The sequence below is a fragment of the Pyxicephalus adspersus genome, chromosome 3, assembly GCF_032062135.1.
Source record: "Pyxicephalus adspersus chromosome 3, UCB_Pads_2.0, whole genome shotgun sequence".
Taxonomy (NCBI): domain Eukaryota; kingdom Metazoa; phylum Chordata; class Amphibia; order Anura; family Pyxicephalidae; genus Pyxicephalus; species Pyxicephalus adspersus.
The window spans coordinates 79,298,569-79,322,841 of NC_092860.1; the positions used below are offsets into that span (position 1 = coordinate 79,298,569).

At 36.7% G+C, this 24,273-nt stretch overlaps 1 protein-coding gene across 3 annotated transcripts in view; it reads right to left on the reverse strand.

Moving 5' to 3' along the window:
• Positions 1 to 739: 739 nt before the first annotated feature.
• CNOT6L (CCR4-NOT transcription complex subunit 6 like) overlaps positions 740 to 24,273 on the reverse strand; it is a 31,851-nt gene continuing 8,317 nt past the window's right edge. For 2 of the 3 annotated variants that reach the window (XM_072405380.1, XM_072405379.1), the window contains exons 3-14: positions 21,503 to 21,611; positions 21,147 to 21,268; positions 18,066 to 18,252; positions 17,606 to 17,691; positions 16,085 to 16,174; positions 14,721 to 14,789; positions 14,030 to 14,187; positions 13,492 to 13,646; positions 12,638 to 12,786; positions 11,061 to 11,288; positions 10,186 to 10,388; positions 740 to 9,388 (exon numbers count right to left, since the gene is read on the reverse strand). In XM_072405380.1, the coding sequence (XP_072261481.1) occupies positions 9,176 to 9,388; positions 10,186 to 10,388; positions 11,061 to 11,288; positions 12,638 to 12,786; positions 13,492 to 13,646; positions 14,030 to 14,187; positions 14,721 to 14,789; positions 16,085 to 16,174; positions 17,606 to 17,691; positions 18,066 to 18,252; positions 21,147 to 21,268; positions 21,503 to 21,543 (1,701 nt within the window). In that variant the 5' untranslated portion in view covers positions 21,544 to 21,611 and the 3' untranslated portion in view covers positions 740 to 9,175. The remainder of the gene's footprint in view (positions 9,389 to 10,185; positions 10,389 to 11,060; positions 11,289 to 12,637; positions 12,787 to 13,491; positions 13,647 to 14,029; positions 14,188 to 14,720; positions 14,790 to 16,084; positions 16,175 to 17,605; positions 17,692 to 18,065; positions 18,253 to 21,146; positions 21,269 to 21,502; positions 21,612 to 24,273) is intronic. The other variant, XM_072405382.1, reaches the window with a different exon arrangement.

Below are 24,273 nucleotides of genomic sequence, written 5' to 3' on the forward strand. Positions count from 1 at the left end.
ACTCCTCCTAGATACGAACAGGGCTTGCTGTGTGCAGAACAGAGGCTTGGAGGAGGGAGGGGGGTTTGCATGACTTGCACAAGTCTTTTGCTAAACACAGCTTACGTTGTGCGTGATCTTAAGAGGGGGGAGCTCTTTCTGCAGCCTCTTGTAAGTTTTTTTTAATGACCCAGGCACACGCTGCAGAGGTTTTCTTTTTGCATATCAAAGCACAGCTTGCTCCACAAGTTAATGAATATCAAGGCTTTATAAAGTTTTTTTTTTTTGCTTTGTTTGTGATTAACTCAGTGGAGATTTTATACAGTAACTGATGCCATGCTGCCTAATAATTAAAATAATGTACCTGTTCCAACTTACATACAAATTCAACTTAGGAACAAACCTACAGTCCATATCTCGTATGTAATCCGGGGACTACCTGTATACCATATTTATCTTAATGAAGTGTCTTGTTTATATACTGCTGGTTAACAGCTTCCCATTAAGCACATCCATAAATATTTGGGACTTCTGGTTCATTGTAGGAGCCTATTAAAAAAAATGCAGACCTTGTCACATCCATGTACAGCACCTCAAAATGGTGCAAAAAACTAGAAACCACATTTTTTTTAATGCTCCAATTATGAAGATGTGATCAACCAAACATTGAAATACAATGGTTCAACAACTGTAAAACCTCAAAGAGATGACAGTTACCTACTTGAGAACACAAGCAAAAAAAATAAACAAACAAGAAATATGCAGTTGCAAAATGGCCTTTTATTGCCTACATAGATGGGGGTAAAAAAAGGTACACAAGGAAACAAGCAATTATTTAGCCCTATACATCATGTGTGAGCAGTACCCGAACTCCAAAATGGATAAAGTAATTTGTCACCAGAAATAGTAGTTTGAGGTTCTTCAGCACCTCTCTTCTCTTCAGCTGCCACAAGTCTAGAAAGCAGGACTAACAGTGCAACATTTAGGCTGGATTCTGTATTGTTCACATTTGTAATACTATGAAATTTCTAGAGCACACAGCGGATTTTATACATTACATATTGCCCAAAATACCTCAGCTGTGCGATCCAGACTCTGTTTTAAAACTGCAGTAAAATACAAAAATTTTTAAAATGGCTGGTGATAACTATTTTAATACAGATACATTCCTGAAAGTACTGTAACAAAAACCCACTGCTGTAAATCAGTTGAACGAAATATTTTGCATATTCAGATTGTGTAACAAAAATAAAAGCCAGACTTAGCAATATTTTTTCTGTTCCACCGACCTAAAACGTATCTGTACAGTTTTTAAAATGAGTGGTAAGCTCAGGCACGGTTTTGTTTAAACTCAGCTGTATGAAGCCTGCCATCAATGTACAACAGGAACATGCTTAAAGTAGGAGGTGAAATGAACATTATGTTCAAGAAGCACACCCTTAAAAAATAGATCAGTTATTGCACCAATGTCATGTCATCCACAATTTTGCAGGCATTAATCAACACAAAAATGAAACCTAGTGCAATGTTCATACATAAGGTTGAGAATACATTCCATTTTAAACCATGTTAAAATTGTGGATGTCAATCCCTTTACGTAGAAAATACAGTTTTTGGAAATGTTTTATCCAGCTTTACAAAACATGAATCTGGACTCACCCAAAGGTAAAAAAAAAATAAATCATATCAATTGACTGTACATAAAAGGTTATGGTGCAACTTGATTTTTAGATAAAAAAAAAATGGGGAGGGGTTACAAATTTCAGTGCAAACACATGATTTGGAGATCTTTTTTTTTTTTTTGAGAGACAAATGTTAAACCTATCACATGGTCCTGAGCTTAGCACTTCAAATATCACTGTTACATAAACAGTAAAATGCAGTTGCGGATGCAGGAATACACAAGCTACACAAAGTTGATGTGTCAAATAAGAGGGATCAAATGAAGAGCTAGATTGGCTAGACAGTCTGATAAATAAAATGCCTAAATCAAGTAACCAATGGACCCTAAAGATTATATACACCACACAAATGTTGTACAGAAGAAAAAGTAAATTGGCTTCTCTAAAAATTAATACATTTAGGGTCAATTTGAGATGGAGTAAACAGCAACAAGCTGTTCTGCTGGTATATAGTATAATGAATTACAACTACATTGGGTTTTGGAAAAATGACAACATATATAAGCAGATGTTTCAACTTTTTACAGTCCAGCTTCTCTAAATTCTAGATTATCATCTTGGGTTTTAGCCAGGTAAATAATCCAGAAGACACACATTTGGGATATGTATAATTAGCTGCCTATGCTAAAACATGACATCTATAGATTTTACCAGTATGTATGTAAACCTTGGTGAAAAACTTCATATATTTGTTCATTATTAAACTCTGTAGGAAAATATGAACCTTTGGTACACACCTGGCCCTAATATGCTAAATTGCAAAATATTCCAACATGACCACTTCTATAAAGTACAAAATATTTAATTGAACTCAACCTAAATGGAAGGCTGTCATAGCAAGGCTGTTTATTGGTGCAAGTTTAAATGTTGTAATATTTGTTGCTGCACATCAGAGTCCCTGAGGTAGAATACTGCTACAATTTGTGATTTGCCTGTAATGATAGCATATTTTCCTAAAATCAGACACTCTACGAAGCACAGCAAGAATCCCAATGACACCCTTGGCTGGAGACTTGTACCAGCAGTGGCAACCTATATTTCCTTGTAGTTTTCTTTAAAAGAAAAAAAAAAATTTGCCTACATATATAGAGCTTAGTAAAGTGAAACATTTTGCACTTTATGGAATGGTTTCTGTTGAAAATGACAAAACAAACCAAACAGAAGGCATCAACAATAGGTTTTAGATTACCTAAACTTTACAGGACAAAGGATGCTAAAATTGCACTGTAAATAAGGCTGTAAACACATTTTCGGGAACAAATTCATTGTTTCTTAAAATAATCAGATTCATTTGGTAATGTTTACATATTTAATGTTATGCTTTAATGAAAAACACAGAATTACCGGTGGCCAGTGGTAACAAAACATAGGTTTATTGCATTCTTAATCATAAACACACATTTTTGGGCATGATTTGATGGGTAGGAGTTTCAAACAGTAATGATATGTATGATGCAAAACTATTTGTCATCAAATTGAATACTACTGCTGTGTGCAAAAACCAGATTTTTGTGGCCATGTGATGCACAATTTGCTGTACAGAAATTCATATATCCTGTATTACAAAAGGGCAGAGTTCATGATTCTTTGATGGACTAAATTAGCAAAGCAAAGGGGAGTCAAAGATGACTAGCTGCTAAACAAAAGAGTCACATTCTAAAGCAAATGGCAATTATAGGTTAGAAAAGTAAGAAACGTTAAAAAGGAGATACCGAGTTAACGTATACCATGCCGTATAGATGTTTATAAGTCAGGGGAGACAAGTCCTATCTTAAGGATAGTCATGAGACATACTTTGTGGGGTTAAAAATGTATGAAAATGATTTCCAATGCACAGCTTCACTTGAAGCAAAACACCAATGAATGTTTGTTTCATTACAAATATCACTATGAAGGTTTTCTGTGACCTCGAACAAATAGAATCCACTACATCAATATGAAAGTGTAGTTTTAGAACAGTATTGTACAATGCCACTACATCCTACACATACAAGCACATGATTGGTGAAGGTTGAGCTGGCTCAAATGTTAAAACATGCCCCGCAAAAAGTTTTTTTTATTTTTTTTTTTTATTTCCACGGTTTTGTTTTTTATTGAAAAATATTTGAGCCTTAGGTGTAAAACAAAAATATATATTTATATATCACTCTCAGAGATGAAAGTATATCAAAAAGATGTGACCATGTTGTGCCAGTTCTGAGGATACTGTATAACAGAATCGACAATCTTTTCACCATGTTAATACACAGAAAATAGAAAATAGCCATCTCATACATTTTATTACATAAAATCACTTAAAAAACCATCACCCTGAAATAGGGCTAAGATTTTTATTTTTTTAATTGTATTTTTTTTTACTTTTACTTCTGCTTTCATAGGCAGTGCTGCTGGTTAAAAAAAAAAAAAATCATGACAACCAGATAATTGTGGGACAAAAATCTGGGTGAACATAGGATGCTATTCAAAACCAAATTCCAGTAATCATACAGGCCCTGAGGGAGCTGCAGGAAACCCAACACTTAAACTCTAGCTACAACTTTTCCAACCTGCCTACAGGCAACATATAGGGAGGCAGCTGTAACAATTTGGTAAAAGACTGGCTTCATTAGCCCATGAAGCTGAAACCTAATAAACAAGACAAAGCAAAAAAAAAAAAAAAAAAAATTCTACCAGCTGATAGTTATGTTATCAGGTAATACACACTTTTTTTATTTTAAATAGAACAGGAATTCCAATTGTGGCACAGACTGGATGAGAGGCCTTACCAAAAAAAAATTGAAGGAGGAATTGTCAAGCAATGTACATTATGAGATAACAGCCATTACTATGACATGGAACATGTTGCCATGGTATAGATGTAGACTAAAACTAATGTAGAGTATGTAAAATTTTAATGCTAAACTAAAAAATATAAAGAATTGTTTTATGCATCAAGGTGCCCATTCCAGCATTGGAGGTACATAGGGAGATTAACAGTAGTAAACTGCACAGACTAGTCATTTAGGCCAACAATGTGACACCCAAGGACACTTAATTCAGGGTAAAAAAAAAAAAAAAGTTATTGCAAAATCTGAGGCCAGTAATGAATACTTGGGGAAAAAATAACCTGTGTGTCAAGTGGTCAAAGTTATCCTTTCACACCTTCAAATATTTTAATTGGCATAGACATACCTAACATTATACTGTACTGTAATTGGAATTTGGGCTGCTGCCTATACCCTCTAAACAAAATTGGGGGTTCCCTTACAAATGGCAATGCTAAGACACAGAAAAGTGTCATTGTGTGAATTAGTGGCATGTCCCTGTGTGTGTATGTAAGAATAGTATTTTGAAAAACACAGATTGGTAAGGACTTTCTTTGCAACGAATGGACCAGGGAACCAGGTATTTAGAATTCTCATGTCAACAGGGTCAATTCTCTGAAAAATGACTTTTTTAATAAAATAATTGAGCTAAGTAGGCAGAGTAAGTCTTGGGCACTCCAACAGCAAGATCTCCATGCCCAAAGTCCAAACACTGTTCCTTTCAACCTAGCACTTTCGAGTGTTACCCATCAAACCCTCTCACGTTTTGAAAATAAATGAAAAATTAAAATGAATATACCCCCCTCCAAAATCATGGCTTTGGCAGGCATGCAGACCCAGGAAGTCAACCAGAGATCTCATCTGATGTCATGCTCTTTACCAAACACTTAATCAGTTTTGAGAGGACTGACCCTTTAATGGATATCTTAAAAAAAATATCCTGGAATAAAATGTGTTTAACCGTGTACATGTGCCACTGCAAAAGTTTTTCCTCCACAATCACTACTCAAAAAAACAGCCTAATATACTATCTGATGTTTCTGTTACAAGTATTTAAACATGATTTTGAAAAGGTAATTTATTTCTTTTAGGTAAATCAATTAAAAAAAATTTAATTTACAAATGTCTTTACAATCATTGGAACCAGACACCACTAGCCTGATACACAGGGCAGCTACTATGAGGGATCAAAAATATCAAAAGACAACCCACAATATAGGACATTCTGAATCTAAATCCAGTTTCTCCTAACAGGTCCTACCAAGTTTATTTTAGCAATAAAATACATTTTAAATATCCTTTAAGAACTTTTTAGGGACTGGATGGATTTGAAGGGAATTTAAAAGGGTGTGCAATAAAAATTACATTTGGCAAACAAAAGTATATAACTTTCAATTTTAGAGGGGTCTGCAAACTGTCGACCTCTGGTGAAGGGGTTAAATAAAAATCCAAATTTGTGTGACAAAGCAGCTTTGACTAATTAAAAATCACAGAACATCTTTATAAAATAGCTCAGAATATCTTTTATTACCTCTAAATTCATAAACTTTAAAATCATGACATAGAAAAAAAAAATAGATTGCCAATGTACAAAAAACTGATCATTTTTTCTTTGCTTGTCAATGTACCATTGCAATATTACTGGTAATGGGCAGAGCCTTCTATATACGCTGTGGTTCAAATTATAAAAACCACAGGTCACAATACGTCATGGTGGTATACAAGGATTTTTCAATCTAAGTAAATATAGTCCAAATCAGATTCCAAAATGGTGGTTTTTAGGTGTAATTTCATATTGACATAATTAACATTGGTGTTAAAAAAACAAAACAAAAAAACTGCTCAATATTACCCATTTAATTTACTAATGTGCATATAACAAATCTTAACATAGGCATGGGCTTTTAAGAAGGTTCCTCTTTTCTCCAGATGTGAATATTGATACTTCATGCCAGACCTCCAGATGTTCACAGATTTTTGTGCTACAATACACAATTTCTCCTCAAAAAACACAAAGGAGCAGACTACTAAGAGTGTAATCTTTTGTCCGGTAATTTGCTATATACACTTCAAATACAGTATTTACAGTACCTGAGAAATAGAAAATGCAGACAGTCTTAAGTTTTTTCCATACAACCTCCAAGATGGTACGGTGAGCCTTTAAGATTTTACTGCTAAGCATTCTGAGACATCACCCTTTGGAGACAAATGCTCATGGTGCTTCCTGAGTGCTATGAGTACACTGGGTATCCAAACACAAGGTCTAAGTGTATGACAGTTCTTCTGTTTGTGTTGCCCCAGAAGAACTAAACCAATTCTAGGAGGCGCTAACTTGATGCAATGGAACACAGACCAAGACACATCCCCAATGCACCTCTATACACTGGGCCACAGTCAAATAGAGCTGTGAAAACAAAATCAAAATGTTGATCGACTAGCTGCAAGTCAATGGTCACACACCTAAAATGCACTGAAGATGCCTGCAGCAGTTTTAAGTGTCAACAGTTTTAAACATATGAGCTGCTATCTCCACAATGAAGAGTTGCCTGTGACAAATGCTAAGGGGGATAGCTAAAGTGAGCAATCCTTTGAGAATAGTCTTTACTTTTTACTCAAGCACTTCAGTAAAAGGCCATGTCAAGTGGTTTTGGAGACAATGGATAAAAGCTGACAAAGTTTTCTGACAGGTTGACAACACTACAGGAAACAAAGGCACACATGACAAGCTATGACACAGTAAACCCACTTCCTGTAATACAGTGCACACAAATTAAAAAACAAGGTAACAGTGATTTGCATCAGTATCACACTGGAGTTTATACTGACTGTAGATCTGTTCCAACAAGCACATTGACTAAAATCACAAAACAGCCAATGCAAAGACTAGAAATTTCATGGGTGCACAAAAGGACGGCAGGCTCATCAACTACAGCTCCTGGTTGCTGGTCTACAGATGTATATTACATAACCCACAAAAGTTTGCTATCACATGCTAAAAGCAGGATTTTAAATAAAGTGGGGAAGCCATGTGCACAATTGAAAATATCTGCATTCACGGATCTGGAAAATTATTCACAGAGGCACTTTGGAGAGGTGGTTGTAAAGATGTGTCATTTGTATATAAAAAAAAAAAATTGTATAAGCTGCATGCAGGGTGGTCCACAAACAAGTAAAGGCTACTATTTGTGGCTGAACATGTGAATCTGGTGTGCACTCTTTTGGCAGAGCCAATATAATGGACCTTTTTATTAAAACATTCAGAAAAGCAGATGTCTTCTGGGAAGTGATCACGTTATGGTACACAGAGCAATAAAGTGCATTGAAAATTGATTAAAATCAGTTTTAAAAACATAGCAGCAAAAAGCAGGACAAACATTTGCAACTAGATGCCTTCCAACTAGTGCAATGCTATTTAAAGACAACTTGCAAGATTGTTTAACCCCTTCATGGCCAGGTGTCTATACATTTATGAAGACCTCACTCACTGTAAAATACAAAATTGTATATGGATTGCTGAAACTAAATAGGGAAGGAAGGATTTACACAAAGGTCTTTGTATAGTTTTGAATGTGCTAAGAGTCTTTACAATGGAAAACATTGTTGACCAGCCCATTTAAACAGAGGAACACCTCAACATATATGATGTAAACTACCAGTGCCTAGGTCTTAGGTGGGAGTAGTAAACATGGGAAATAAGATCTGTATATACAAGTGTGCCTGTATTACCCGTGTGTTGTATTGACTGTGCTCACCATTAAGTTTGGTAACTTGACAAATGTTAAAAATTTGGTGGTCTGACATTTAGCTACCTATACTGTCATACCAGCTGGCTCTGAAGAGAAGGCTAAAAGTTGTTCAAGCCAAACACTTACATGGAGGGGGGAAGAAAAAAAAAGTCTTGGCAAGGATTGTAGCTATAAGTGACATCTTTGGTTACAAGTCTATTAAGTCAAATACTCCTTTGGCCTAAATCCAAAGACCCCCCTCCCCCAAACAATGTTGCATTTAATGCATGTCCAATAAACAGGGATGCCTAGACTAACAGCAACTTTTCATTGGTGAAACAAGAAAAAAAAATGTTGCTGCATGGAAAAAACATTCTCTTTACAGCCAGCTGGTATCATGCACCACTTACAGGCACCTAACCACTATTTGCCCCTGATATAACAGACACAGAAGTGGAAAAGAGCCATATGTTATACAGTCAGATTGTGCTTGATTTGATCAAGGAAAGCCAATATAGCCTTTGTTTAACTGGGTGAACCATGTCAGTTTTTCACAGTCTGAACATAACCTACTTCTTAGGATACCAGTGGAAAAATTGAGTATGACTCCTTCTGCTAATTCCACAGAAAAAAAAAAAAATGGGAAATTGTAAAGGGAGTGAAACATGTCTTGTACCTAGCAGTTAAATTGATAACAGTATCTTGTACAAGACAAATAGGAACACAAATAGGGTTTGTAGAAAAAAAAAAAAATTAAGCTTTTTAAAAATTAACAAAATACACAGCTGGGAGGAGGACAGGTTCTGTACCAGCCCTAATGCCAAATACTGCCTCCCTGCAATAAAATGCAGAGCCACGGCTTTTGACAGGAGGGAAGGAGCCGTGAAAAAAAAAAAGCAGCTTAAGGTTGGCCATACTTCACTCCTACAGATTCTTTTACAGGTATACAGGTCCATGAGAACAAGTGCCCAGCTGTCAACCAGCACTACCTCCTGCTTGGCAAGTGTACCCCATTAATAAGAGGCAAAAGTGGAGGGTGGAGTTCCAGCTGCGTTAACAGTGAGAAGTGGTCAGAAGGAATATGGGGGTGAGGGCAGCCAGCGATGTTGTTCTCCATCATCCACTGAGGATCTAAAGGCCCCAGGACGCCAAGGACGTCCATGTGTGTCTTGGAATAGAAGATGTAGTCAATGACACCCTAAGATAAAAAAAGAAAACATAGCTCCAATTAGAATGTTTTAGCGTTAAGCTCTAGACAGACACGTGCATTTCAAGTCTAAACTAGGGGTCCTTTACAAAACCTTAAAATGCATAAAATGAACATGAACATAAAAATTCCCCACAAATATCTGCAGAAAAAAAAACCCCAAGTACCAATGTTAACAAATTCCTTTTGAAGGACTATCAATGTCACAACAATCTCCTATTTTTAACTCAAGCATACTTATAATATTTGGAAGAATATATGTTTATGCAGAGACAAGGTGACCTGTGGTATATGGTATGAGCATGTTGGCAGCACATTGTTAAAAGCATACTGCTTTAGTCAGGCTTTCTTCTTATAGTGCATCCTATAGCCAACTCCACCCCATCACCCACTTGATCTAAAGGAGAAAACAAGTCATCAGATTAAGTCATCCTGTATTTCTCCATGGTGAAGTTCTGATGCTCGATGCAATGCAGGTGCTTTGGGCAATATAGTCAGCACAGGGGCTCGGACTGGTCTATTGAAAAACAGCAAGCGCCAACTTCCTGTGTGTTTTGACCATTGCTCTCAATAGCAAGTAGTTACGTTTTCCAGTAATTTTTTATGGGATTACAATTTGGCCCTTACCAAAATTTGCTCTAAACCATATGCTTCCATACATATCACTTTAAAAACTCAAATATTACACTGGAGAGGGTTTATATTGACCACTGAATTACAAAAAAAACTAAACAAAAAAAACACACACACACGACTATTTTAATCTGATTATATCAATAACAACATACCTTAAAATCAAAGGTGTAATTGGTGTAAGGCATCAAGTTGTTTTCATAGGCGCTCCTCAGTTGGAAGCCATGTGTAATTCTTCCATCCGGGGTCCCATTCTTCCCATTGCAGCTGAAGTTGGAGAGACACTCATTGTATCGGAGCTCCTTAAAGTCCTTGTGATTGTCAGCTACCCCTCCATGTGTCAAATACTCGACCACGCCTAATCCGCAAAAAAACAAAAAAATTAAAAAAAAAATAGCGTTGGGAAGAGAAATTTCTCAAAACTAATTACATATTCTGCATTGTACAGATGTTAGTGGAAACATACAAACACTTTACACGCTATTCAAATTTTCCTGCTAGTATTATATATACAGATTTGTGAATTCACCCACAAGGGCCATCTAATTGCCAGAACGCAATCAGTGAGCAAGCTGGCTGCATTTTCTAAGATGATATCCATATAAGAATTTATTTTGAGAATGCACTATGCTAATTCTTGGGTCTGAGCCAACGCCAAATTTTGACTGAGAAAAGCATACAGATTGTAGCTTTAGTTTACCTGCTCTGCTACCACATGTTAATATCCTGTAATCTTTACATTAAGAACACAAACATACAATATAATCTTAAATATTCCCTGGTTGTTAATGCAAAACCTACAACTAAACTTTACCCTACAAGGCTATATCAAACACTATTTTTGTCCGCCCTTGTGTAAAAACGTATGTTTTCAGTTTTCTGAAAGAGAACATGAACTTCAAGTAGTTGTATAGCATTTGTAATTGACACAGATTATAGGAAGCATGTGTGTACACAGTAAGCTACCACAACATGATAAAAAATAGTGAAATCATCAAGACTGCTATATTCAAGTCATAATTCATTTTACCTGAATCTGGTAAGGAATTGAGATCAGCACACAGGACAAAGGGGACAGAGCTTGGATCAGGTTGAGGGCTGCCAGGTCTGCTTGCAGCCTTCTCTAAAATGCTTTTCAATTCAGAGACAAACATCATAGTCTGGATAAGCTTGACATCAGAGTACTCTGGGTCCCAATGCATGTGGGCATTTGCCACAATGAGTAGCTGTTTTTCTGCAGAATGATGGGGCTTCATGCCTTAGGATAAACACAGTATTGTCATTAGTAAGATATTAGTTTAAAACACATCTTTTTGTTTGTTAGGAAAATGTACATTTACGTGAACCCATCATTAAAATACAAAGTTAAAATAAAAAGTCACAAGATTCAACCTCATGGACATTTCTAATATGCGCCCTTGCTTTGGGTTATTGACCCCAAGACCTGAAGCCAGGAGGTCGGTATAAACTGCCAAATGACATTTTCAGAGCTTGATTAGCAATGGAAACTTCATTTCTTTCTTCTTTTCAGTAACTTACATTTTCAAGCAATACAAACAAAACAGATTGAAAAACTAAACACATTTTTTTTCCGTCATTTACCTAGATATATACATACATATACACAACAAACTTATTTGTGGATATTTATATTCTGGTGCTGGGTGGATGGAGCTTAAGGCAATGCTACATAGAAAACAAATTTCCATTTTCCCATCCTGTCCTTTGTCACCTCCAGATTTTGCAGTTGAAAATAGTTAGCTGTAAGGCCATGTCAGATTTAAGTTCTTGTTATGCCAAAGACCAGTACACTCATGCCATAAATCAACGTTCGGTCAGATGCAGAGCAAACATCATATCCAAAGTCAGCAGGGAACTAGCAGTCACAATAAGCATCCATAACTTCTAATGTCAGTCTCTTACACCCAACTCTCTGTCATGAATGTAAGGAATTGGAAGAGCCTTATAGTGGTAACCATCACATCACAATCTGATGTACAATCAACTTTTTAATTTAGTTGACCCAGTCAACTTGTCCAATAAATCAATTTGTATCCAATCAGGCACACCCTTGCTACACACATGAGTAAAACTAAAGATTGTATGCTAAGATTGTGGAGATCTTTAGGTTTTGAAAACAAAAGCATAAAGGAGCACTATAAGAAAGATTTAGGACATACAACAGTGATTATTGCCACCCATGCTTTTGCACTCCAACACTTGTTTCCACAGAAGTCATCATGAGATAGGAAATCCTCCAATGAAGCTGACAAATTTTTACTTTTTGCCCCACTTTGAGATTAAAGCTGAAGTTCAACTTTTTAACTATTACATAAAAATACCAAGCACAATAAAATAAGTCTCTACTACCCTCTTAGTTGTCACTTCAACAGATGTCCCACCATAGGTAGGATTTCGCTTCTGTCTGGGGATGAAAGTGAGAAAAATATAAAGTTTTGAGTTGACACCAGGTGACAATAGTCAGGATGGACAGACAGAGGATAAATCTCTCTTAGTGGACATACAGATCGAAACAAAAGCTGCAAGAGTTTCAAACCCTTCTACACTATCTGAAACATACAGGCATCTAATTGATATGACACTTACCACCAGGGAGATCTTTGTGAATCTCCAGCAACACAGAAACTCCAATGTTGTCCTTAGTCATGACTCTGTTTAGCATAGCTTCTGAGCCCTCGGAGTTAGCCATAGCTACCTGGTTGAATTCAACGGTGTGCTTTGCCACCAATGAAAATCTAGCAAAAAAAAAAAAAGGGGGGGGGGGGGGGGGGGGGGGGGGGGGGGATTTACACAATACTTGAGTATATAAATTACCATATGCTTGAAAAACACAATGTCACACAAAAATGCCTGTAGCTCAAAACTCACAGGCAGGTTAACTGAAGTCAGAATAACATTTTTAAAGACTTGACATGTCAGAGTTTGGTAAAAGCTCACAAGTGAACAAACTATAAATAGGACATCTAAGAAACAGCAAGTTGCATACACAAAGTATCTGTTCATAGAATTAACAAGTCATTTTTTTGTTGATCTTGCAAAATGATTAATTTTCCCACTTTCTATAAAAGAACAAGCTTTCCATCAGGAGTGCTAGTTATAGGATTTGAAAAAAAGGATAGCTGGTTTGATTCATGAAGGAAGAAAGACCTCCCTGCAGATACTTACACACCATTACCAAAGACCAATTTACAGCAAATAAACCGATAACCTAAAAAACTGATCATATAACACCATCTGCATTTTATTGAAAAGAAACAAACACAACAAGGCTGCATAGATGAAAAATAAACAGAACCTGTCCTCAGCTATTACCAACACATTACACTGTAAAAATACCCCACAGCTTAAACAGAATTTAACAAGGGCACAATCATTTTTAAGAAAGATGTAACATATAGATAGTAAACTTTAGCTTCTAATATTAATGTCAGCTTACTTACTTTTCTGTTCTAAAAAATATTGCACAGCCGTCCACGTGCTTTTTTTCTTGCTCAGACATTATTTTGGCACGTGACTTTGGAGAGAAGAAGCCATCATATCCACGTTCTTTTAATGCTGGCAGGAAAAGAGTGTAGTATTGCTCGGTTTCAACTTCCTATATACAAGAAAAGAGAATGCAAAATATTTAAAGACACAATCATCCCAACAAGCTGGCACCATTGACGTGATACAGACTAGCACCTAGATAACTAATGCAAGGCCAGGACAAGCAGCGTACCCAGCCTGATATTAGCCCATCTGTTCAAAGTGGACAATAAAACTTTACTTTTTTTTTTTGTTTCCTAGATCATCCAAGATGCACAATTTAGAAGTGAAATGAATCATCAGTTTATTGCTCTTAAATTACTGTAATCCGTAGGAGTATATCAGATTATTGAGCAGAAAAAACCCACATCTGCACCTTCTAAAAAGGTTTCCCTTTACTTCTCATGCTATGGGGGCAAAATAAAAAAAAGTTTTTACTTTTAATCCATTTACCTGAAGACTGATGATATCTGCATCACAGCTAACTATCTCTTCCATGATCCCTTTCTTCCGATACTCCCAATTTAATGCCCATGAAGGGCAGTAGCCATAGAGCTGTCGAGTAGCATATTTATCGCAAAGCACATTGTAGCACATTACTGTGAAGGTAACTGTAAAACAAAAATGAATATTACAACCATGGCTCTTACAAGCATTCACCAGTACAGTACAGCTTTCTTTTTTTTACAGACCATCTGGATTCTGAAACTTCAAATGGATTAATCACCAATAACACCCTATGTAAAAGTCAGCCCTGAAGCACGTGCCTTTATAAACAAAACAGCAAGGTGACAACACATTTTCAGGAATCAATAACGTAACAGAAAACCAAAACTATCATGTCAATGGTGTTTACAGATTGGGTAAAAAATTAGATGTACAATGCATAGTTCCACTGTACTTGTAAATAACGAGACAAGCATTGTGGACGTGGCTATAGCCAAACCTCCACCGCAAAAACAGTGGTCAAACAGACAGGCTGCAGCGTGAAGAAGCAGTGCATTTAGTGATTGGAGAAGAGGAGAATTTTAAATACACAGTCCTGAATGAAGCAAAGCTTAATAAACACTACTACTGTGTTTTATGAAATAAAGCAATAGTCCACTGCTTGATAAAAGAAGTACTGTAGATTTAGTCATTATACCTGAGGGGAGAATTTGGTCTCTTTCTTTTAAAGTAATCCACGGCCTCTGAGGAAGCTGTTCTGGATGAACTGCAAAATAAATAAATAAGTAAATAAAAAAGATACATTTTAAATGAAAAAGTCAACTCCCCATATAAAAGGTTTCAAATTTCAGTTGCAATATACATTTTGTGTAATTACATTTTTTACAGAAACAACCCTGAGTTGAAAACATGTTTACATATATAAAACGGCATCTAAAAGACAATCAGCAAGTATATTTTTGAGTGGTTGGCAAAATACTATACAAAGCTCTCAAAATAATCAAGAGTCATACTCTTATCAGATTTGCAAACCACCTCATTACCATTAGCACAACACCAGCTAGTATACTTATGAACAGTTGCTCTCACATCCTGCTCTAGAACAATCCGCACATTAAAGAAACGTCACATAACAAGGCAATATCAACCACCAGTAAGAGAGCCAATACAATATTCAGGTTACAGTTCAGATCAATAACTGTTTTCTGCCCACAGAAGTGCCGTGCTGCACAAAATTACAGCCATTACACTTCCTATAAAACATAGGACACTAGACAAGCAATGGGAACAGCAATTTATGGCTGATCCACTGGTTCTTGATGGACCAGTGTTTCAACATTTTACAGTGGGAGGCTATTTAAAGCAAAGGTAAACCCAAAACAATAAAATCACACTTACATTCAATCCCGCAGATCAGTTGATTCGTCGGGAGGTTTTTTCCATCGCGTCCCGCGTTGTCCTGTTAATCAGTCTTCAGCCCGGCGCAGACATCATCACTCTTCTTCTGCATTCTTCTTCCTATGTCACCCGTTCTCACACAGAGCAGGCGCAAGATCGGGTGACGTAGATTGGGGGAAAAAACTTACCGATCTCACTGCAGGTACATAAGATCAGCAATTTTTCCCCTAATGATGAAAGGGCTTGCGCAGAAGGAGCAGCCAAAAGCCTCCCGCGACACGTGACGTAGGTGTCCTGGGAGGCTCTGTTCTCCCATTTATTCGTGATCACCTAGGCAATAAAGAATTAAGAGGGCGGTGCTGCACAATTTTTTCACTTTAAATAAACGGGGTTGTCTACCCTTTTATGTAAAGTAAAAAACCTGAGTTCATGTCTGCTTTAACTGCTAGATAGGGCTCCATTCATTCCCTATTGAAGGCTTCAGGTGAAATATTACATGTCGCAATTCAAGCACTGATGCTGTTTATAGTTTGTGAAAATAACGGCAGATCAACCTTACTGCCTGTCTTAACTAGAGTGCAGTTTAGGTAGAAATACCTAGATCATTTTGATCATTAAACCTCTTTCTTCATATAGTTGTGCAATTAAAGGCTATCCAAATACCTGCTAGATTGTCAAGCATGAAGTTCAGTAGCTTTCGGATTCCATCTGGCTCCTGGTACAGACTGAGAATGTCCTGCGATAAAGGATTGCCTGCGGAAATTTTTTTAAAAAAAAAAAAGATGTATTAAATACTAATCAGTAAAAATTTGAGTTGCTCTTACAAATATTACATACATTTCATAATTATGTTAGAAAGGTGATTGGGTGACTAACACTGGCAGTATTGGATGCGTAATTAGGTTGTTTACAGAGTAGGGACTAAGTATTGGTGTACAAATACAAGGGGAATGTAGGTTAGACCAATTTCAGGGGAAGGCAATGTATGACTATGCAAAGTTATTCAATACCACATGTATCTTCTGTAGTTTATACTTGTGTACAGCAGTTGATTAAAAATAAGTTTTTGTGAATAATCTCTAGCAATTATATCAGCGTTGTTAAGTTGGCAACACACAGAAATCTGCCCATGCATTTCTAGCTTAAAGGTCTTAAAAAAAAATAAAAAAGTGGGTTGCAATATGTTATGTAAACATTCTAGGGACCAGATATCCAATGTCTTTATAAACATTTATTGCTGGTAAATACACATGTTCCCAAACCTTCCTTCTGAAATTTCACAGCATTCTATCCATTCAACACTTAACCCACCAATTACAAGATCTGTCCATTCTTGATAATGGCAAATGGTCTTCATTGTACATTTTATATTATTAATCTCCCTGACGGTAATACAGAGTGTGGCTTGGGCTCAATCCCCAGTACCAAAAGCCAGGGTGGAATTGCCAGGGAGTATAAAAAGCTTCCCTGGTCCCCATGGCATCCTTCTCTGGCAATGCCCGCCAGGCATCTGTGTAACCTGCGATGCTCAGCCGGCATCTGCTTCCCCAGCATGTAAACATGGGGGACAGAGGCCAGGGGAAGCCGATGCTGGACAGACATGTGCGTGCGTGCGAGCCAGTAGGGCCTAGCACAATTGTACAGAGTTCAGCTTTAAGCTTATAGTAAGTAGGTTTTGAGGGTTGACGGACTATTGGTAATGTTTGGGTTCCAGAAATGGACTCCACTTTAATATTATACAGTATTTATATAGCACTATCATATTAACCAGCGCTGTACAAAGTCCACAGTTAATGTCACTGGCTGTCCCACAAAGAAGCTCACAGTCCAATGTCCCTACCTCAAGTCAATTGTCTTTAATACAGTCTAAGGTTAATTTTTGGGGGAGAAGCCAATTATCCTATCTTTTTGAGATGTTGGAGGAAAAAAGTAACCGGAGAAGACCCACGCAGATACAGGGAGAACCTGCAAACTCCATGCAGATAGAGTGCTGGCTGAGATTCAAACCTGGGACCTAGCGCTGCAAAGGCCAAAGTGCTAACCCCACTAAACATATTTATAACTTACAGGCATGTTAGGACCATAGAAAATACTATATTCACTTTGTACAGGCTACATTTAACTTTATGGGTGGGATAGATGCATTGTTTTAGCTTTAAACTACCAGGCACCAAGTTAACTTACCTTTTAATCCCAGGGTCTGAAGCCTGAACAGTCGCCCCAGTTCATAAGGTAAAACCCGTAACAGATTGTTATTTAAAAGCAATTCCCTGCATTAAAAAAAAACACGTTTAGGTTAGCATCAAATGAAAAGTAGAAGAAATAAAGAGCATGCAAAGGTAAAAAGGTTATTCCTAAAGAACTGCAAAAAGTTAAATTTTGGGTTACTATCACAGAAGTATGTTAAACGGAAGAAAAGCAGCCCAAAACTATCTACATGGAGTATATCTAAATCAAAGTACAAAAATGTAATGGTATCGCAGATTTCTAGTCCTTGGATGTGGTGGTTGCATTTGTTTTCTGATCCATGTGCAAAACACACTTATCTTATGGTGCCTATCATACTGCACCTAAGTGTTTTAGGACTTGAACCCCCCCCCCCCCCCCCATTCATTATATACACCAGTCAGAATGCTTTACTCACCTGAGAGACACTACGTTCCCTAGCTCTGCTGGTAAACTTCTGAGCTTATTGGAAGAAAGGTCCAAATAAACCAGATTATTGAGCTTGGCAATATCAGGAGGAATACGGGAAAGGTTGTTATCACTGAGGTGCAGCACAGTCAAATGAGTCAATGACCAGAGAGATGTACTTAAGCTCCTCACCCGACCTAACAAAAAAGACAGAAATAGATGTTAACCTTGCAAGCACACCAATATTACAGGTACAGACATGGGGAAAAGCACACCCTCTATAATGTAAAGCTCTGCATGTAAAATAGGTTAATGGGGGAAAAAATACATTCAAATACATGCAATGCGCAGAGAAATTGAAAAATAAAAAAAAAAAAAAAAAAAAAAAAATAGGAGTTACAATTCAAACTAACATGTTATCATGCTGGGGCCTGTAAAGTTGGAGACAGTAGAATTAGAAAAAGAATGAACAAGTATGGCTAGTTAGAAAGGGTTGCCAGGAGAAATATTCTCTCTAAAACATGGCAGCACAGCTTAGGTGTGCAACAAACCACCTAACTTCTGGAATAAGTAAAGATGTATGACAATATATATGTCTGTATTAAAAAAAATACTAACACTTCAAGCATGGCAGTGAAGGGGTGAGGATTTAGGGTGGTTTTGCAGGCACAGGACCTGTGTACTATAAAGTTATTCAACCATGAACTTCTCTCTACCAAAAGAATAAAATGTAAAGGCAACAGCTAAAGAAGAAAAAGAAAAGAGCTAAACTCCACCACAATGTTGCGACTTCTAAAGCCATACAAGAAATATTTTGCTGCTAAGGGTGAACCTACAAGCTATTGAATTATGTGTACTTAGTTTTTTTTTTTTTTTTTCTGTACACTTGGCTTCAACATTTTGGCTTTATTTTTGTTAAATATGGTGTAATATGTGTATGTTTCGATAAGTTAATAATTAAACAATTTTAGAACTTCTATGTTTTTTTCCGGGACATAATAAAAAAAATCTAATTTAAGGATGGTGTTCTTTTTCTCTCATTGGTGTATGTTCTCAATGATAGCCACAGCAATCAGATTTAAATTCAAATAAGATTCCTAATTTCATGGTTTATTCTGGTACTTAATTTGTCTGAATGCAATTGAGTGTTACACTGGACAAACAGTATGTACTTGCAGCAAACGAAGCTCACTGCTCTAAAAAAAAAAAAAAAAAAAAAAAAAAAGAGGCTATCTACGTTTAGTACTTGTTGGTTCTATCTGTTTGCATAGAACAATAAATGTGCCATAAGTAGCTTCAGTCATCTCTAGCTAACTTTTAAGGTTCTTTAAAAGTTAAGTAACATAGCCAAAGTACAGATTCATTTCATTTTTAAGAAGTATAAGTGTAATTCATTAGGAAAAGAGCACCACCTTGTGGAAAGATTCAGAACAATCCATTTATCTGTACTATTGTCTATGTTTAAATGTCTGTCTTAAGAGCCATTTAAAAAAAAATAAATAAAAAAATAATGAGGGGAAATGCAGTTGAAAATGACTAAGGCTGCATACGCATACATACAATTTTCATTGCTTAAGCAATCTTTAATTTTAGTTTCCAGCAACAATAAGAGTGACAGGTGAATGCCGTTTTCTTCTACGGAAAGGACGAATCTATTAACAAATTTGGACAACCACTGTACACATCAGATTCTCGCCCGAGATGACCCCAACTGTTCATATGGGGTGATAAATATTTTGTGTGTAGTCTGTCAGTGGTTTATAAATATATTTCTAAGTAATTGTAACTAGTGGAAGGATTTCATTAAAAGAGGAGAACAAAAAGGAAGCTATAAAGGTTTTTAGTATTAATTGTAACAACTGTAATTCCCTTTGTATTATAGCTTATGTTTACAAAATGTACTCAAAGTAATGGAATGCAAATACCAAAGGGATCACAAATGAATATGCTGGATGATTTTTTTTTTATTAAAGAGTATCCTAAAAGACTAGAGAAATTACAGATACAGACAGTGACACAGGAGGAAGAGAGGATCCTGCCCCCGAAGAGTTTACAATCTAGGAGTAAAGTTTTTTCCTCATCTCCTATAGTGAATTGAGGCAGAGGGAATTCCTGGTATTCTGATAGCACCATAAAAATTGCAAAGAAACTGGTAATCCATCCTGCAGCTGCTTCTAATGCCGCATACACACGTGCAATATTAGTCATTGGAAAAGATCTTTCATGATCCTTTGATCCAAATTGCCACGATTTTACATAATCGTTTATAAATTTTACTTTTAACCCTTTCAGGGATTGAGTACAGGGGTACACAAAACCCCTTACTCATTTTCTGAAAGGGTTAAAAACGTGTAAAAAATTGGATGAGGCTATAATGTTAATTTTATTAAATTTGTGTTTGTGTAACTAAACTTTTTTTTGTTACAGGTTATCCCAATGACAGGATAATTCCCTTGGCTGCAATCATGACATGAGCACAGCCATGGGACTCCTCCTGACAGTGACGGATCCCTGGGCACTAGGGGTTAAATGAGGACAAGCCTCTCCATTCAAGTCTAGTGCTGAATGAAATGAGAAACGGAAAACCTCAGCCAATCACTGGAGGTGAATGGGGAGCCTTGTCCTTAAAGCCTCATCCTATTTTTTTTTTTTTTTTTTTACACACATATTTTAACCCTTTCAGGGAATGAGTAAGAGTTTTATGTACCCCTGTACTCATTACCCAAGGTGGCGTAGCGGAGATCTGGGAGTCTCGTTAATAAAGGGGGCTTCCAGATTACAAAAGCCTGCTAAACGCACCTATAAAAGCCCCATTGTTTTCAATGGAAGCTTTCATAAAAAGCTTAAAAAAAATGCTTGTAAAAGCCTCCATTAAGTTAAATGGGAGCGTTTTCAAGCGGTTTCCCACGTTTACCCCGAGTTTTCATTTTTTAAACTTTGAAAGCAACGTTTAGGATAACGCTCATAAACGTGCCTGAAAGAAACGTCCTGGTGTAGATTAACCCATTGGAATGGATGGGGATTTCAAACATGGGCTTTAAAAGTCTCAGGTTTAACGCTGGGGAAACAGTCCGTGTAGACTAAGCCTTACCGGAGATCTCCAATTCGTCCCAGTGAGACTTTTTTCCGTTGGCCGCCTCTTCTGCTGACATGATGGTATATATTCTACGAGGATCAGGCGGATCATATTTTTCTTTTGGCATCCCTGTTGGTCTAGAAAAAAGGAGACAAGATTTTAGTAAAAATTCTCATCCATGCCAAAAACACCAGTAAATGGCTGAATTATACTATACCCCAATAAGGGTCATTGGAACATGAAAATTATGAAAGGCTAAACAAGGTAAATACAAGTACACACATACTTCTATATATGTGAAAATATCACTTTAAGCAGGAACCAACCTCCCGTGTACCACCTAAAATTTTTTAAGATGCCAAGAAACTTACATTCCTGGCCTATAAAAATTTCCATTATATGTCCTCCTCATAGGGGCACTCAAACAGTGGTAACGTGTGGGAGTAAAGACAGTCAAGACCTTCGCAACAAGAATAAAATCTGCTTAAAACAAAGGCACATAAAGATTAAAAGTCTAAAAATGTATTTACATGAATTTTAATGTAGTGATTGCATTTGAAAGGTCTGAGAAAATTGTCCTTTTATTACAGACCCACTGTCTGCCTGTGAATAAAAGATAAAATAACTTGATATTAGGACAAAGGCAATCACTATATTTATGAACAAAACAATAAGATGCAGCTGTAGCAAATAACTTTTCCAATATGTTCAAGACATTTTAGGGAAAAAAAGGCAGAGTAAAATTTTTTGCAGGGTCAAAATGCATTATTGGGTGTATTTGATGCATTTTGTTTGCCCGTTTCCTAGAGGAAATAATTGTTTGTTCTAGTTTCTTTACACACCAAAAAGGACATGCTTCACATAGGTCTACATAACCTACTTAATAAGCACAGAGTGACATGCATGTTATTTTTCATGGTGTGTAAACTGGATAAACAGCTCCATTTGCCAGTAATGGTAAACAGAAGGAGATCCAAGATCTAAGAAAAATAAAGCATAAACCAGTATCTGTGACAGATGACCAAAACAAGAACAAATGAAAGGACTGCAAGTATATTTCAAGTTACTTGTATTCCGTTTTAGACTGAGTACAATGAGAGATAATATAGCTAGTCAACAACATTTATTATCTTAAAAAATAAAATCTATAGCAAGTACAGAAAAAAAAAAAAAAAAAATCCAAAAAACACCATAGCTTGACACTTGAGGGTACTGTACAGAACAAGGCTGTGCAGATAGAGATTAGAGAAAAGCGTCAAGCCCCATAGAGTCATCAGTTGATTAATTATCTTTGTGACCGTTTACAGCGACAGCTGAACAAATGAGCACTGTACACAGCACCATTCTATTCAATAGAAAAGAAAGGAGCAGCAAGCGGCACCCAGCGGTGCTCTCTTCCATAGCAGTGTACAAGTGTTGTTTATCAACTTGCCAGGATGAGCTAGAAAACAACATGGGGAAGCTGTTGTACACAAGTCAGATTTTTGCTCAAGACAGGATTTGAGCGTTGACTTTTGGAAGCGATAGCATACAAAAGTAAATACAATCTTAAACAACAACCTTTTCTTATTTACTCCTTTTGATTTGCCAGCTACAGTGCTGAAAGTGTTTTGATATACCTGGGAAGTGACGGGAGGACAGTGCTCGTAATAAACTATTAGGCAGAACTGATGTGCTTAGAATTTCACATCTCCAAAGATACTGGGCCTGGTTTCACAAGAGTCTCCAAGACAGGAGAACCACAGTGATCCAGCACAGTGCACTGGATTTCTAACAGTTGTTCATTAGTTAGCAAATATCTGTAAACCTAGACCAGGACAGGGAAACTCATTAGAACTATTAGAGATTTAGCGCAATAGGAGTGTGAATGTAGACACGGAACAAACCATCATTTATTACAGAAAATTAAGCCAAGAGCACACAGTCATTATCGTACATCTGCCATTTCAGTGACCTTTAAACAACCCTTTGTCTGTATAACACGAGCAAGGATTGCAATCCTTTGCCCCTATACCTGAACTAGTAACTCTTACTTAATCTCATCTCTGCCATTTGCTGGTAGTTAAAGCCAGGTAAAGTTTATTTTTAGTCACCTGTATATTTTTTCATAATTTATGTGACTTACCAGTAGAACATGTTTGCTCATTTATTTTTGGCAGACAAACGTGTATTCATAAAGTGACAGATGCAGTTTCCTGATATATAAGTGCCTAGAGCCATATAGCTGTATATTTTAGTATCGTAGACTGGGCAATGTCACTAAATAGTGTCTTGCTGCCTCCACACAAAACATGAAAATTGTCATCCGCCAGGGGAGACCATAGACAATGGTGACTACTTCCCTGCGCTCCATCTACCATTTATTGGAAATCACATTCAGGTTAGTATCAACTGGTGCACCTCCTGAAGAACCAAGTTTAGATAAAACTAATTACACACACCAGTCATATTACACTATAAGACAAAGACAACCAAATGACATAACTTCTGCAGTATTTACACTTGCAAAGGTACAGTGAAAACACAATAGTAAGTAAACCGCTCAACAGTAAGATAAGGAGTAAGCGGGAGTTTACTATTTAGGCAGAGATCAGAGTGCATAATCAGATTGCTAACAGATTATTTATAGCAAAACAGAAAAAAAACAGGCTTAGGCTTGTGCGGACTATGCCACATTAGAATGGAAGGAAAAGAAACAGAAAACAATCAGGACAAGTACAGCAAAGATGCTAGGTAAATCCAATGTTCACCCAATTTTAATGAGTTGGCTACAGCTGCTAAAGAAAAGCTGTAAAATAGCTAGGAAATAATCTCAAATTGTTTCCATTAAATATTTCATAGCTTGCTACACATAGAGACCACATAGAGCCTAGTAAATAGTTTTCTGCTGCACAGTTGTTGTAAAGCTAATAACTGCATCATATACATATTTTGCCTGCAATCATTTCAACTTAGAGTAAAAAAAAAAGCTGCCCATCACAGTATTGATGCAGATACATAAATCAAATTCACTTCTAACGCAACATTATTTCACATATAATCTAAATGCATAACCATGGTAAGGAAAGGTGGCAATTTTAGAGAGCCTTTGATATCTGTTTGATATGCTTCTGAAACCAGAGGAAACCCATGAAATGTGGTA